The sequence below is a fragment of the Rhea pennata genome, chromosome 15 (genome assembly GCF_028389875.1).
Source record: "Rhea pennata isolate bPtePen1 chromosome 15, bPtePen1.pri, whole genome shotgun sequence".
NCBI classification, from domain to species: Eukaryota; Metazoa; Chordata; class Aves; order Rheiformes; family Rheidae; genus Rhea; species Rhea pennata.
The window spans coordinates 14,185,949-14,201,137 of NC_084677.1; the positions used below are offsets into that span (position 1 = coordinate 14,185,949).

General features: G+C 42.8%; 1 protein-coding gene across 2 annotated transcripts in view; it reads right to left on the reverse strand.

Moving 5' to 3' along the window:
• Nucleotides 1–15,189, reverse strand: part of MAD1L1 (mitotic arrest deficient 1 like 1) — a 362,358-nt gene that overhangs the window by 165,693 nt on the left and 181,476 nt on the right. For both annotated transcript variants that reach the window (XM_062587950.1, XM_062587949.1), the window contains exon 14: nucleotides 1,088–1,176. In XM_062587950.1, coding sequence (XP_062443934.1) covers nucleotides 1,088–1,176 — 89 coding nt within the window. The remainder of the gene's footprint in view (nucleotides 1–1,087; nucleotides 1,177–15,189) is intronic.

Below are 15,189 nucleotides of genomic sequence, written 5' to 3' on the forward strand. Positions count from 1 at the left end.
CTCCAGCCAAAGTCTTACATCAGCTGAGAATAAAAAACTCAGCCTCCTGTCAAGATCTAACTGATTTGCTCAGCTTAAATAAAAAAAAACTTTATTAAACATTTGAAAACAAATGAACTTTTCTGTGCTCAGTATTTATTGTGTCACCTTCTTTGGAATGGAAGCTGTAAATGCTTTAATAAATATGTAGAACGGTTGTCCAGCTTCATGGTAGCTTTTGTAAATGTTCATGTATCCTCTGCTGAAATGCTGTTTTGTAACTTCTCTTTTACTGAATCACAACAGGTACCCCTCTGCATCTCCAGCAATGCACCAGGGGAAACATCCCTCTTTTATCTCCAGTGCTACACGCGCATCAGTATTACAAAAGGTGGATTCTAAACCTCTTTACATGCACGCCAACAGATCCTGTATTTACAGCCCAGATTGAGTCAAAGAAACAAACAAACAGCAATGCTGTTTCCACAGGGAAAGAAGCCAACAGGAGAAACAGTGTTGCAGAAGCCACTGCAATATGAACTACCCAAGTGCAAGAGACCCCAAACAGATTTATTGAAAGAGCTAGTAGACTCTCGAAAGACAGAAAAGGTTATAAGGTATCTAAAGGCAGGAAAGATCAAAGGCTGGAGTCTTCTGTTAATGCTTCATGGATTTCTTGCGTCCTAAAGGCTGGTAGGAAAGTAGAAAGGGTGCTTAGGAGAAGAACATACTGCTTCAGAAATACAGGAAAAACGTGTTCTGCTCAATGTTACCATACTGTTCACTGAATAGTTCACTGAAACAGTAAAAATCACCTCATATAAAAATATAAATATATATATACACATACATATATATATATATATACACACACTCACACATATATGTATGTATATATATACACACACACAGGAAATCTACGTGCATATACTTTTTCCATGCATGCACAGAGGGTTTAACATGATGAGTCCTGTATCTGTACAAGTGCTCTACCATAAGATGGCAATAGCAATATTAGTAGACAGTGAAACTAGCCTGGGCCTTTTCCTTCTCACTAGTTCCACAAAAAATAGAAGAATCTGCTTTGCCACCTTCTTGTTCTGCCTACCTGAGCGCATCAACTTCCTCCTTAGTGACGAAGATGCTTTGATCAGTTGTGCACTCTTGAGACTTCAGGACCTTCATCTCCACCTCCAGCTGCAGAAGAGGAGAAACATTAGTTCATTCAGTAGTAATGAGGGGTAGTAGAGACATGCAAATGGGAGAGGAAGGAGAGAATCATTGCGTCCTGCTCGGGTCAGATCCCTGAACATGACACTGACATGTAGCACAGCTCTTCATATGCCAAATCCTCAGTTAATCCTACTTCCCTTTCTGCACTCCCCTTTGCCTTCCCCAATATTTTCTCCCAGGTAGTTGAGGGATTAAAAAAAAAAAAAAAAAAAAGTTTTCTAAGTGGAGCTTTTGTTTCTCTTTTGGATATTTCCCCAATCCTTCCTCCCTTGATAAAGTGAGGCAAATAATTATTTGTATGTAATTAGGAGCCGTGTGGTACCTGAGATTCAGTACTGGCACTTCAATCTCATTTAGCATCGATTCCTCCCCAAAGGAAATGAGGCACAGAGGATTACGTCACCTTGCCCAGGACTACTCTGAGACACATACACTGAATCTAAAAGACTAGGGAATATTTCCAACACTTTACAATATACACCTCTAGCTCAAGCTGCTTGGGTAGAACAAACAATTAAGAACACTTTCAGCCTCTGGCTTTGTTCGAGAAGGAACTCACAAGAAAATACTTTGAAACTCTAAAGATATGAAAACTTCTTACCTACCCAGATTCTTTCCTGTTCATGCTCCTTGGCTGGGGAAGTATCTATATCCCTAATCCAGCTATCAAGACAATGTACAGAGGAAGGAAAATACTACATATATTACTGGGTTTTAAACCTCTCTCTCAGAAAATGAACTTTTATGAATTTTAAACAGAGACAAACTGCTTAGAGGACATACAATTTCTGTTCCAGCAGTTTCTCCCAGCTTAAACCTCTTTCTCACTCATTCTTCAGATATTGCTTTCCTTTTGTCATCTATCTTTTAGCACCTGATTACTAATTCCCCTAATAAATCTATGGGCGCACACTGTACTTTCCACTCAGACGGAAAATAATAAGCAATCCAACCTTAATTATAAATGCAAAACGTATGACCACACAGGGCTCAGCATCAGGGAAAAAATCCATTAATCTACCATTCCCTTCAACAGCACTGATTAGACTTGTGGAGTAAAATCTCACCACACTAGCAAACTCTGTGCAAAGGCAGCAAGAAATTCCCTAGTTTTACAAGGAAGGGGAACGTATAGACATGCACAGTCACACTCAGCCAGAAGGGAAGTTTTGATATAACACCTCTTTGCCCTTCTACATATAGCAGAAAAGGCAGACAGCACACGGCAGCACCGTAAGGAGGGAGAGGCAGGAAAGGGTCGCTTGGATTATTCTCCCTGCCCTTTCTGGGATCACAGGGACAGAGCAGGAGCGAGAGGAAGAGCTCCTCGCCAAATTTCTCTCTGTAAGCCCAGAGCTCTGCATCCTCCCACTGCCTGTCAAAACCCATCCAGGAAGAGAGGAAAAGCAAAAGCCCACCTGCATCATCAGGCTGTACAAATGTTAATGTATATTAGCTGGCTGATAAGATTATCACAGCTAGAAATGCTTCCCTCAATTTTCTGATTACTGAGCTTATCTCTCCCAGCTCAGCCCATCACAGATGGCTGGGGATAAAGCAAGTGCTCCAGATAATTCCAGGAAGGTGAATAAAAGGTACTGGGACTGGGAACAACCTTCAATTCCAACCTACTTCTAGCAGGAAAACATTCATTATAGCTCCTGCTTCCCACGTCTGCTGAAGGCTGGATGTGTTTGTTATTAGAGTTTTGAGCTGCTTTCTGGACTGCATGTGGACAGCATTTGAAGATGGAAGGGCTGGTAAATATGTTATTTATCATAGGCCAAGCAGGCTCAGCCTTGAGTCCAACCACCACCTGCTCACTGACAAGGGCAGATAAATCACTGCTGCCTTCTTGGGAGAGAACGGGGGACGGCAGGGCTGGGCTGGTAATCCGCCGTCGTGATCGGCCGTCTCTTGGGTATGCTACACAGAGGGGGGGGGGAAATGCAGTGTGTTTCAGGAAAAGGAGATGGGAGAGCAAATGCACACACACTCAAGTGAACGCTGCAGCAAAAAGCATCAGCGCAGGGTCTCGTTTGATGTACAGCAGTGACAGATGACTTCCAGGTGCCCTCCATAACAGCATGACGAGACTCGGCGCCCAGCTTCCAAGGGGAGGGCACAGGGACTGAAAGAGCACACGTCATTCAGTCATTTCTGCGTCCTCCCAACTTTCAGGCACCAAAACAACCTGGACCATAAATCGGAGGTCCCTGAGGCGAGACCAGAGATGAGGGCTCTGTGTTGACCTCATGAAACGAACTGGCTCGGACAGTTGCATGTTCACACTGATCTGGTTCCCTGAACCACCAGAGTTTCAAGTTCTGGCCAAAGCACAACTAGTTAAAGGCAAAACAAGTTAAATATTAGATAAATATTTAATCCAAAAAAAGTGCTGCTTGTTTTGTTTAATTGTCAAGAGTTTCTCTGAGGATATTAAAGATGTTATTTATGTCTCTTTCAGGGCAAAAAAAAAAGTTAGTTGAGATAAGCTGAAGCAACTTATTGCTGGCATCCAATTCCGCGTTTCCGAAGGTAGTGCAGGCACATAGGTCCTCACAAAATATGAATGAAAAGAGGAGCAAAAAGAGCAAAAAATATGGAATCTGTGGTTAAAAATTGCCCTTTTCTTTGCAGTTTCACCTGCTAGAGAACGACAAGCAGAGGACAATCTTATCAGCCCCTTGTTCGATCTGGCACGCCCGTACCAGCATCAGGCTGTCGAAGGCATTGCCACAACTGCCTTGCCTAGCTGGACAGTCGTGGCAGATCCGCATGCGATGCAACCAGGAAAGGCAGCAGAGAAAAAGGAGGAATGAAAAACAACAGGAAGGAACGAGGAAAAGCAGGCCTCCGGAAGGCAGTAGCAGGGGAAGTCCAAGAACATACTCGAGGTAATTTTCAGCACTTCCTGCAAGTCTAAGAGGTGGGAGATGTTACCACGGGCACTCCTCCGATGTAGGGGGGTCTCCAGGGAGCAGGCAACAACCACGAAACTGCATCTGTGCCTGCCGTCCGCCCGTCCTCGCGGGTCAGCCGCAGGCACGGCGCTCGAGAGGGCAGAGGGACAGGACAGCCTCTCGCTGCTTCTTCTGCCGAATTTCCATCCCATCACTTTTGCTCCACGAATTTCCAGTCCCATCCTCTCTCGTTCACCAGATGCTGGCTTCACATAATTCAGCAGGTGTTTTGGGGGGGTTTTTGGACTAATTCAGTATTTCTGCCTTTAATAATTTTATGTAACTGGCTGAGCTAGACTTTCATTGCTGTTTTTGAATACATTAAACTAGTAGAGGTCTTCACCCATTAGAGTGGGGAAAAGGGTTGCTAAAATTACAGCTTCTTGCTGTATTCCCTCTGTCTGTGCTAAATGTCTTAGGCCAGGCATAGACCTTTAGCTCCTCTTTCTGTTGATCTGGCCCTTTTACCTAGCGTCCAGAGCGGAGGGAGAACGTTGTCCGATAATTTCTGCACCATACAGTATTGCACCTCTCATCCCAAACACTGCACAAGGGGCACTCGGTACCCACACCTCGTATCGCTCAGGCTCAGACCCCACGTGATGGCCCCACTGGACACAACATACTAGCAACCTGAAAAGAAGCCAAGCTATTTTAAGTCACCCAAGTTTTTCATGACACTAGAAAGGGCAGAATAACAAGTAATGTCAGAGCCCATGACTTATGAATAAAACACGTAAGCAGGTACTTAACATTTTAACTATGTAACGTTCTCTTTGCAGAGTCACTGGAGCCTCTTGCTCTCAACCTAAATTGATCCCATTTATCCAGAACCTTCTCTGCTCTCTTTGACTTCATAATCATTAATTCCAGTCCAGCTTTACACTGCTGTCAATAGAAAGTGATCCGGGTTCATCTGGTATTGAAAATAACTTTAAAATGTCCACACAAATCTGTGCAGCATGCCTGCCCCAAAGAGGTGAAATGCAAATACTTTTTCAAGAAAACTGTCATTATTATTTACAGACCAAGAAGGAGGAGGAGGAAGACTATGGTGGGAATTTTGTCTAGTGTTTAATTAAATAGAATCTCCCTCTTCTTTCTGCCCACACTTTTAAACCTGCCTGGACAGGACTTCAAGATGGTGGTTCTCCTCCGAGTGTTAATGAAACAGCGAACACTCACAGCAGTGTAACAAATGTGCCCCTTTCTGTTTTCCGCTTCTGCAGGAATCATTCAAATATCTTTGAGAAGAGAGGAGAAACAAAATTATAAACTAATCTCCTGAAAGCTGGAATAAACAGATCCTTACTTTAGAGATCCACTTTTTTGGCATATTTCTGGCATTTGTCATTTTTGACTCGTATTTGTCCCCCCAAACGTATTCTGAGTCTATGCAACATGGAGTACCCACTGCTCCTCCCACTTGACCCCAGTGGACATTAGTGTTCATGAAGCTCAGCGTTTCCAAAACGCCTTGCTGATGTCGCTGCCTATGTCCCACTTTCAAAATGAGACTTATCACAGGACTCAAACCTCTGAACTAAATCAGTCACCCTAGAAAATGGTATTTAAGAACTTCTAACAATTTTAAACACACTACCCAAAATAATGACAAAATTTCAGGTGCCTCGTTTTAGCTAGTGAAGTTCAGAAAGGTCTCATTATCTAAAGTATCTCAACTCACTGTTCAAATCAAGATTTGCATGTTGAAGAAAAGGGCCGTTTATTCGCCCATATCATATACACATTTCATAAAACTCATGCTGGAGACATATAGTTATAATTTGAATAATCAGTGAATTCTAGCGAGGGGCTGATCCAGCAATCTTACCCTGATGAAGTGTGTCTGCACGTCATTCAGCATTCTTGGAACTGCAAAAAGCAGGAAATGCTGAATCCATTATAAATGTCTAAAGGTTTATTTAACAATGGGCTGATGCAACATCCTTTGAAAGACTTTCCTCAGCAAAAGAGCTGATTTTAAAAGGCAGAGATAAATAAGAACTGAATTGCATGGAGGCAGCATGGAAAGGTGAATTGAGAGGTTGTGTTTGACTATGAGTCTCAACACAATTCAGGAAGCTATTTAAATACATAAATATTTAAATGTACGAAAACCAAGCAGACTTGGAAAGGAAGAGCATGTGCTAAAATAGACTAGAACAAAGAAATGGGACACTGAGCATGACCTATAGGCTGAAGCTTGAAAACTACTACTACTACAGACAAACTACTGTTCCCCAGGAGCTTGATAGGTCAGTTATTCTAGCAGTGTTATTTGTAATTCTCTCCAAGCACACAACAGCAAATCCAGATCTTACTCGCTTCTCTTCACCCAGACCAGTGCAACAACTTTGGAGACCTTCTTCTCCCTATTGCCACCACACAACATGGTGCCTGGACAGAAACCCACTGTACATAAACACTAGTGAGTTTAATTTGGGTGTCCAATAACACTTTGAGGTAGTAAAACACCACTCTGGCCATCTCTATTTATTACCCAGCTCAGCAAAAGCAGCAGCACCTCTTCCATACACCCAATCCCCTGGTATACTGACGGGATTCTTCTCCTAAAATGTCTGCAGAGAAACACACACGGGAAGGACTAAGCTACATCACATTTCTCAGTGGAACGCCCGTTCTTTCTCTTTAACCTAACCCTTCTTCTAAAAAATAAGACAATACTTGCAATCAAAGCAAAATACGATTTGCCATTCAGAAATAGGCTAAGCAGCCCTGGATTAGTTGATGTTTTTTCTTGGAGAAACTAATCCTCGATGATACTGTAGAACAGAAGCAATAAAAGCAAAGGAAAATTAGATATTCAATAAAAAGTGTTTTAGAACTACCTATTTCACACTTGATTGAAGCAAAAAAAAAAAAAAAAAGTATACATTTTTCCTCTGCAAAGAGAAGGGCTGGCTGGATCAGACTTGCCTAATACCCCGCAGACGCTATGGGTTAACCAGTCTGTAACAAACTCAGCATAGTTTTATCAATGAGAAGAAAGGACTAGAAGCAACCTTCTGGCAAACAGCTTCCTAAAAATGTGCCCAGATATATATATTATTATAGACACACACACAGACTGGAAAATGGACATATGCTGACTTCTGCTTCTCTCCTGTACAGTCTGGCTTGTGGTTTGTCTCCTCCTGTTGCAGTAAAAGAGAACAATTTTTCAAGTTTATACTGAATGTCATTCTATTTCATTCCAAATATAATCTCCCAGAGAGAAGGTTCGCTCGCCCTATTTCCAATCTCTAAAGTTAATACACAAATTTATATTCCTTTCTCCCACTCACTCTCCTAAATTAAGAGGCGTAATTACTAGGAACGCTTGCTACAAACGAATAAAGTGCCAAGGGAGAAGGAGCTGTCACCGCTGGACGTCTGCGGCATCCTCCCTCCTCTCTCCTGCATCCCCCCGAGGATCCTGCTTATGAGGCAGTTTCTATCTTTCCTATTAGCAGGGGTGGCTCGCACACAGGAGCAGATGCCAACTCCTTCCCTTCCAGGCAGGGCACTCCTAAGAAACAAAATGACAAAATTAACTTCGGCCTGTGGAGGAGCCGCTCGCGCTCGCGAGGATTTCCCACCCCCCCAAGATTCGCCTCCTGCCTCTCGGGCAGCGTCAGGGGCGGCAGCGAGACGCAGACCCGCAAGCTCAAAATTCAGCCCCAGTCTCATCCCTCTCCCCGCTCCCCGTCTCCAGCACCCTCTCAAAAGGAAGATTGATTATTATAATCAGACTTCGCTCTGACACAGCATTTGCATTTTCAAAGCACAGCATAGTCATTAACTAATTCATCTACCCAAGGGAGCCCTAACGAGCTTTCACCTCTCTCCCTCCTGATTCCCAATCTGCACCACAGCTTTCCTTCAAAAGCCTCCCTTTGCCCAACTTGGTGAAACTCCAAGGCACACGGGCAGCCACACTCTGCTGCAAAGGGGCGCAACTCGGCTGGTAAAAGACGGTGAGGATGAGTGCACAGACACGCTGTGGGTAACTAGCTGTCCCACAATTTCCATTTCAGTCACAAAGGTATAAGGCACTACAGAAAACACTTTCAGGCATGCAAAATCAGGCTGGTGTCACCTACAGATGAGCTCAGAGCAGGGGTGCCAAGCGGACCCTGCTCGCCTACGACGAGCATCGATCAGAAGCCAGAGCTGTGTCCCAGCCACACGCACATGAAGAACAATTCCCCCACACCCTCCAAACTTCTCCTACCCTTGACTTTCTCCAGTACAACCCAACTAACAAGCCATGACACCAGCCACACCCCGCACTTCTCCCTCAGATGCCTTTGTATGAGGACTTCAGCCCCTGCCCCATTGAATGCTCTTCTCGCATACGGACACCTCGAGATGCCAGTGCTCTCCAGCATCAACCTCCCTTGTCAGTCCTTGCACCCTGCCTTGGCCCTGCCCCAGCAGCACCAAAGATCCCAGCACCAGCAGGTGCTGCGCACAACAGCAGATTATTGTTGATGAGCAATAATGTCTAATTGGAAGTGCTTAACTCATCATTCAGACAATTCATCTCAAATACTCCTGTCTGGAATATGTAAGAGAAAAATCAGGAGAATATTTTCTTACTCTTTCTTTCTTTTTAACCTCCTACAGCAAATAGGGCTGTTAAACAGGGGACAAAATGACACTATTGATACCGTTACCCTGAAGCAGCACACTAAGGACTGAGACTCAGGATTTCAAGGACAGCAACAACACCCTGCAGCTTTGGACAACCTGAATGCCCCAACCGACCCACTCACTATAACACTTGGCACCTTTTTCACCCAGAAGTAGTATATACATGACCAAACACTGGCTCTGGAAAGAGCCCTTCCTTCAAACAGAAGGACAGATTCTCCCTAATGCTACAGCACAGCTAAAATCAACCGCCCTGGTCACCAATGTTGACTCCATGTCAACAGCCTGTAATGTGTAACACCATCTGTCACATCAGTGTCAACCTACAATATTTTAGACAGTTTTGACCTATGATTTTCTGACCTTGCTTCCCCACATTATGCTATACTCATTTCATCCTTGTACTCTGGGATGGGTGCAAGAGACATTCTGGAAATAAGCAGCACTCGACATTTTAGCTGGATGGAAGCCAGCTCACTGCTCAAGATGAACTCAGCTAGAAAGTTTAAGGGGAAGAGGTGCAAATATCCACAGAGCAAAAGAACGGGAGAAGCTGATTTAAACCCATGAGTCTATTCAAGTGTAATTTTGTATTTCATCTCTCACTTCTAGAGAAAGATGTAAATGTGGAATCTTTTCCCCTCTGCTTCGCTATCGCCCTGTCTAGTCCACATTCCTGAGTGCTGCCATGAAATCTCACTGCCGGCACAGCACAGCAAGAAATCCTTGACAGCACTGTGTTCCTAAAATCTCTCTTCTGCTCTAACAGCTATTCTGAAGAAGGATCACCTCATTTCCACATTCATTCAGCTCAGAGCCTCTCTGCTGTCATCAGCCCCACTCCACCACTTCCACCAACACCTAGATGACTGTTTCCTTTAATTACTACCGAAAGCTCCTCCTACCAGGGAGAGGAAAACAGCTGGTGTCCACCAAGATGAGGAAGCTCCAGAGTAATTAGCCCTAAACAGCTGACACCTCCTCCCCATTACTCCTAGCTAGAACTGCAAAACATTGAATAACAATCTCTTCAGGAATCTGTCAAGGCTTCTGCACTGAACATGCCATGATCCCATGCAGTGTAACCAAAGCACTGGTGCACTGAAGTTGGCTGCCCTCAGAAAGAGCACAAGTCATTTCTTTCACACACAAGTAGGCACTTTTGCTAGAAGCAAGTCTTCTAGCAGCTATGATTCAGAAGCAGCAAATCAATCTGCAGAGATGTTGTACCTCCTCTATACAAAGTCTGAATAGAGCTTGCTTCCCATTCCTGAAAACATACCCTTGAGGATTTTCTGGAGCATTCAATCACTGTATTCTCATTAAATGGTAGTTTGCAGTTCTACCTCTCATCCTCTTCATCAGTTTTCTTGTCAAGAAATCATCACATAACAAATAGTCAGAAAAAAATCTATGCATTTCAGCTGACCACCCAGGAAGAAGATCAAAGGGAAAAGGAAAGAGGAATCTAACAACCATTCTTGCTCTTTAGTACCCTAGCATAAATATAGCAGAATCGATCTCTGCTTAATACTATAAGAAAGTAGAGGAGCCTTCATTAAGTGCTAGATTTGAAAACTGAACTTAATCCTCTTGTTCCAGCTCATGGGAACAAACTACAGCCTGTGCTTCGATATGCTTTTAAGAACAGCTCTCTTCCCCACTACAGCCCTCGCACAATTTTGCAGTTCGCCACTGCCAGGAACACTGTTTTCAGGCACATCTGAGCAGAGCAAGGCAGGACAAGCTGAGGCCAGCAGGGTTTTGTAGCCAAGGTGCTTTCTGAATTCCCAGGGAAAAGTAGCACGAGGATGGGGCAGGAAAGCCGGTTAGCACCACCTCAACAGGGCTTTCCAGTTGCCACATTCTGGAAAGAGAGGCAACTGCTTGAAGGAGTCGCTCCTGTTCCCCAAACGCTTCCCAAGAACAGCTTGAAAAGAGCAAATTTAAAAGCACTCAAGGCTTTCCAGCTAAATGAGCCATCACAAAGCCCTCTTGCTACCACAGGAACCAGGTTTTGAATCCATAAGAGGTAAGAAATCTCTGTCCTTGTGCCAAAAAGCAAAGGTTATACAAAGGGCCCTGCCAAGCCAGCTCTGCCCATTTTAGCCTCCAGGGATTATGCCTGTGGTCACCTTTGATTGCCAGCAAGCAATTACAGAAAGAAAAGCAAAAAACACTTCCCTCACAAATACCATATGTTCAGTGCTAGAGCCAAAACAGAAACCTGGCATTTTAACCTTTGGTGAACAGGTCCCTGCTGCCATCAACAATAACCTCCAAGGCTTCATTCGGAGTGGAAGGGAAGGTGTAATACAGGTGCAGAAGATGACATTAGCACTAAATACAGCATCACCAGGACAGGGTCTGGCAGGAGCTTGATTTTATACAGCCAGTCTTTAGAAGTTAATGAAATATTCATAAAAAAGTTAAAATTCTCCTGACAAGCTAGATCCTGTAATACAACAAAGAGTTGTCAAGCCTCAATTAAGCGATTCCAGCAAGGCAGGGCAATGCCATTCATTATTTACCACGAGGTCACAGGAAAAATTCTGCTCTATGATCTCCTTGTCTCTGTGGATAAATTAGGTTTAACAGCTCCTCCTGGAGGACTCAGTTGCCCTAACAGACTGGTTCAGAGAGACCTTTGTCTGCCACCAGCACTGCCATACCGCCAGCCAACAGCCAAAGGCAAAAAACACTGGCAACAAGCTCTTCTACAACCACTGAGACCCCAAAAGATTGAAAGCAAAACAAATGATGAAGCAAGCTAATTAGGCTGTCAGTGCAAGGACTAAGTCCTGAAACTTAATGGTTTTTAAGCCTTTTCCCTACCTTAATGTATACCCAAAGACAGCTCTGGGCAAACAGAAAGTCATCCAGCAATCTTTGATCTGTGAGCACATCCAGTGAACATGCCCTTAATACTCCCCTAAATCCAGGATTAGCTAGAGATCCTCATGTCCTCCTTGATGCTCAGAGCAAACTATGCTTAAGAACTGCATTTCCCAGAGTCAGATCTCCCAGGACGGTCCTGTTACGATACTGCTGAAACATGTAAGGACTGAGGCAAACCAGGGGAAACTTGTCTCCCTTCCTTGCTGCAAGACAAGTTGGAGATAAAGGATTACTGTGTCCCACTCGATCATGAGTGTTCAACAGATATTTAAAGCCTTCCTTTCCCTCTCTGGACACGCGTGAAAAGCACTTGTTCCTTTTATGGGTTCTCCATCCTGCTCTTTAGGCAAGGCAGTAAAAAAGGGACAGAAATTCCTGAATCCTAGAGGTATCCAGAAATCTTATCCGATTTCTCCCCCTATCTCTCATAGTGCTGAACATGGCAGAGAGTCGCAGCCTCCTCCAAAGATTTTTTAGCTTAACTAACGTGATATCCAGGAGTCCTAGGTAGCCTGTAACTTATTACAGACTCTGTGAGGGTGACTGAAGACTAGAAAAGCACTATACTGAAAAGTACATTCATTTTGCTTTTCATATATCAAGGCCATGACCACTATAACAAGGCCTCTGATAATATCCTTATCTTGTCCATTTTATTTTACCAAGTACCTTCGTATAGCTCAGGTTTACAACAGAGCCGCTCTAATTACAACATAAGCCAGCAGTGTCTTCTGCCTATGAAAACAACCCTCTTTTTCGGTGCTCATCAACTGAGGAAAAAAAAAGCCCTAGTGCTTTTCCCCTTCCGTCTTCATTCCAGTTGTAATCATGCAATGCAAAGGTGAGTTTTATGAACTTTCATCCTACTTCTGAGTTGAAAAGCAGAATTTTCACTATCATCCTTTTTACCAAAAAGCAACCTGCTACACATGTTAGTATAGTCCAGATATTAAGGGTACACCTGTAGCATTAAGGCATTCCCAAATTATAGGCTTTGAACTAGATCATGGTCCATGCGTCCAATCTGAGCTTGAACTACAGTTTTTGTTTGGGTCAGATTACATTCCCAGCATGGGAATTCCAGAAGCAGGAGGAAACTACATTTTTCCCACTGTCATGTACAAGTCTTTAACTTCGTATTAGTTGTTACAGCCTTCAATGAGAAAACGAAAACTACCCTGCTGAAACCAAATGGTGCTGCCGAGTTCCATAAAACTTTAATGTTAACAGTTCCAGCAGCAGGTTCATTTGTGTAGTGGGACTTTTAAACAGACAATTTATTTCTTTTTAATTTGAAGGAAATGTACTATTTGATCTCATGTGCCTGGCTAGATTTTTAAAACACAGATAAGCCACAAGAACTGACTCACAAAGCCTCTTCTGCTAACCTGGTTAAAACATCGTTGCACTTTCACACGTTGATATCTCCATGTACTGACCACTCCTCCAGTCTAGAGGCCGTTTGGCAACATTATCTACCAAGGTCCCAACGTTTCCACATCTCTGTTTGCTCTGCCCACAGCCACACACAGCAGATGTTTCCGATGTTGCTATACTCATAAGTGCACAACATGAACTTTCTGAGATGGAGTGGGCAGCAGATGCAACACAACCCTCCGAGGCTGTTCAACTCCTGTGCTGAGAGAGGACAAAGTTCCTTTTCTGTTCTTGAGAGGTCATGATATTCCTACACCATGGGGGAACAGCAAGGACTAATTTTAATACGCTTGTTTATAACAAGTACTGAGGGAGAGCTCTCAGCTAGAAAAGGAAAAGAATAGATTTAGCTATTCCTGTCCCCCCAGTTTGAGATTTACTTTACCTGGAAAGCCAAGCTCTATCGTAAAAACACAGAAAGACCAGTTGAAAGAGGGGTGTCAATGACTCCTGCACACTCACTTCCCCCTCTTCCAAACAATCATATTTCTAAATTAACAGTACTATAAGAGAAAGTGAAAAAAGGGGGTAATACAAACACTGTAAAATATATACAAAGAAGTAACAAAAGTATATGCTGAAAAATAAAATCATCTGACAGAGAAAAAGGTGTCTCAAGCATTGATTATAGGGCCATATTTAAAACAAAAATCACTAAGGATTCTGGGACAAAAGGTACAAAATGTAGTGACATAATGCACCTGTAAGACAAAGCTAGAAGGTTTTGTCATAGAGGAACATAACGATACCACAAAGTACAAACCAGATGACTTTGAAAATTGAAAGAATAGAAGCAGAACTGTAATGCAATAGTGTGAGGTTGCAGAAATAGAGACCACAACAAGTACTTGTGCTATAAATTGAGTCTTCATCAGTTGGAAACAGAGGAGATCAAAGAGCTAGGTTGATTAATTGATCATAGGATGAACAGGAGTCATCAGTACCATGTGACAGTGGAAACAGAAAATGTGATTTTATAATGTAAGTTGTGAAATATCTCCAGTAAAAAGAGGTGTGTGCCTGTAGAAGACAGTGATGAAACATCACCTGGAATGATGTCTACAATTCTGGTTACTCATCTTCAAAGGAGACATACTAAAACGGGAAGAGATTTAAAAGAAAGCTTCAGGATTCATAAGGAGAATGAAGAGCTTCTTTTAAGAGAAGACTGAAAGAGCTTGATCTGTTTAGCCTAGATAAAGAAAGTGCTGGGAGAGAATGATTGTTCTCTATAAATATGTCACAGCATAAATATGAGGGAAGAAGAAAAGTCACTATAGTTTAAGAAGAACATTAACACAGGAAAAAGATGGATATTAACTGGTACATCCATATTCAGCTGGAATTGGGAAGATTTCTAACTATTAGAGCAGCGTTTCAATGATACCAATGGGACAAAACAACCTAAGTAGTTTCAAGACAAGCTTGATAAATTTATGAACTAAACTATATGATGTGATTGCCTTAGATACCAGAAGACTGGACTTTATGATCTAAGAGTCTTTCTCCAGTCTTATGTTCCTATATCATTTCATTCTGGATCAATTTTCTTGCTGCTTCTTTATAATCAGATTCATGTTTTGCAATCTGATTTGAGAACTGGATTTTTCCCTAAAATTGCCTTACTAAACTATTGCTGCAATCATGTTCCTGCTCAGCTGAATGCCACGTTAGTCATCTGTCTTGGTTTTGCTAGTCTTGTATAAGATGCTAGGATAAAATCTGTCAAATGCTGTAGAGATTTGCTGTCATCTTTCTAAATCAATTTGGAAATGATGAAACAGACTTTCTGAGAGTTGGAGGCTTCCTGCGCCAGTCATTTGCCTTCCCCTCCCAACTATATATGGTCTGGCAAAACTTCATTTTTACTATAACTATCATGGTTTGGTATTCTAATCCTACATCTAACCGCCATCCCACTGTAGATAATAGAGAAAACGTACATTTCCTTTAATAAGCATCACTTTTATCTGTTGTATTTCTTACTTTGTTTGATATCTCTTAAATAGGAATCAAATTA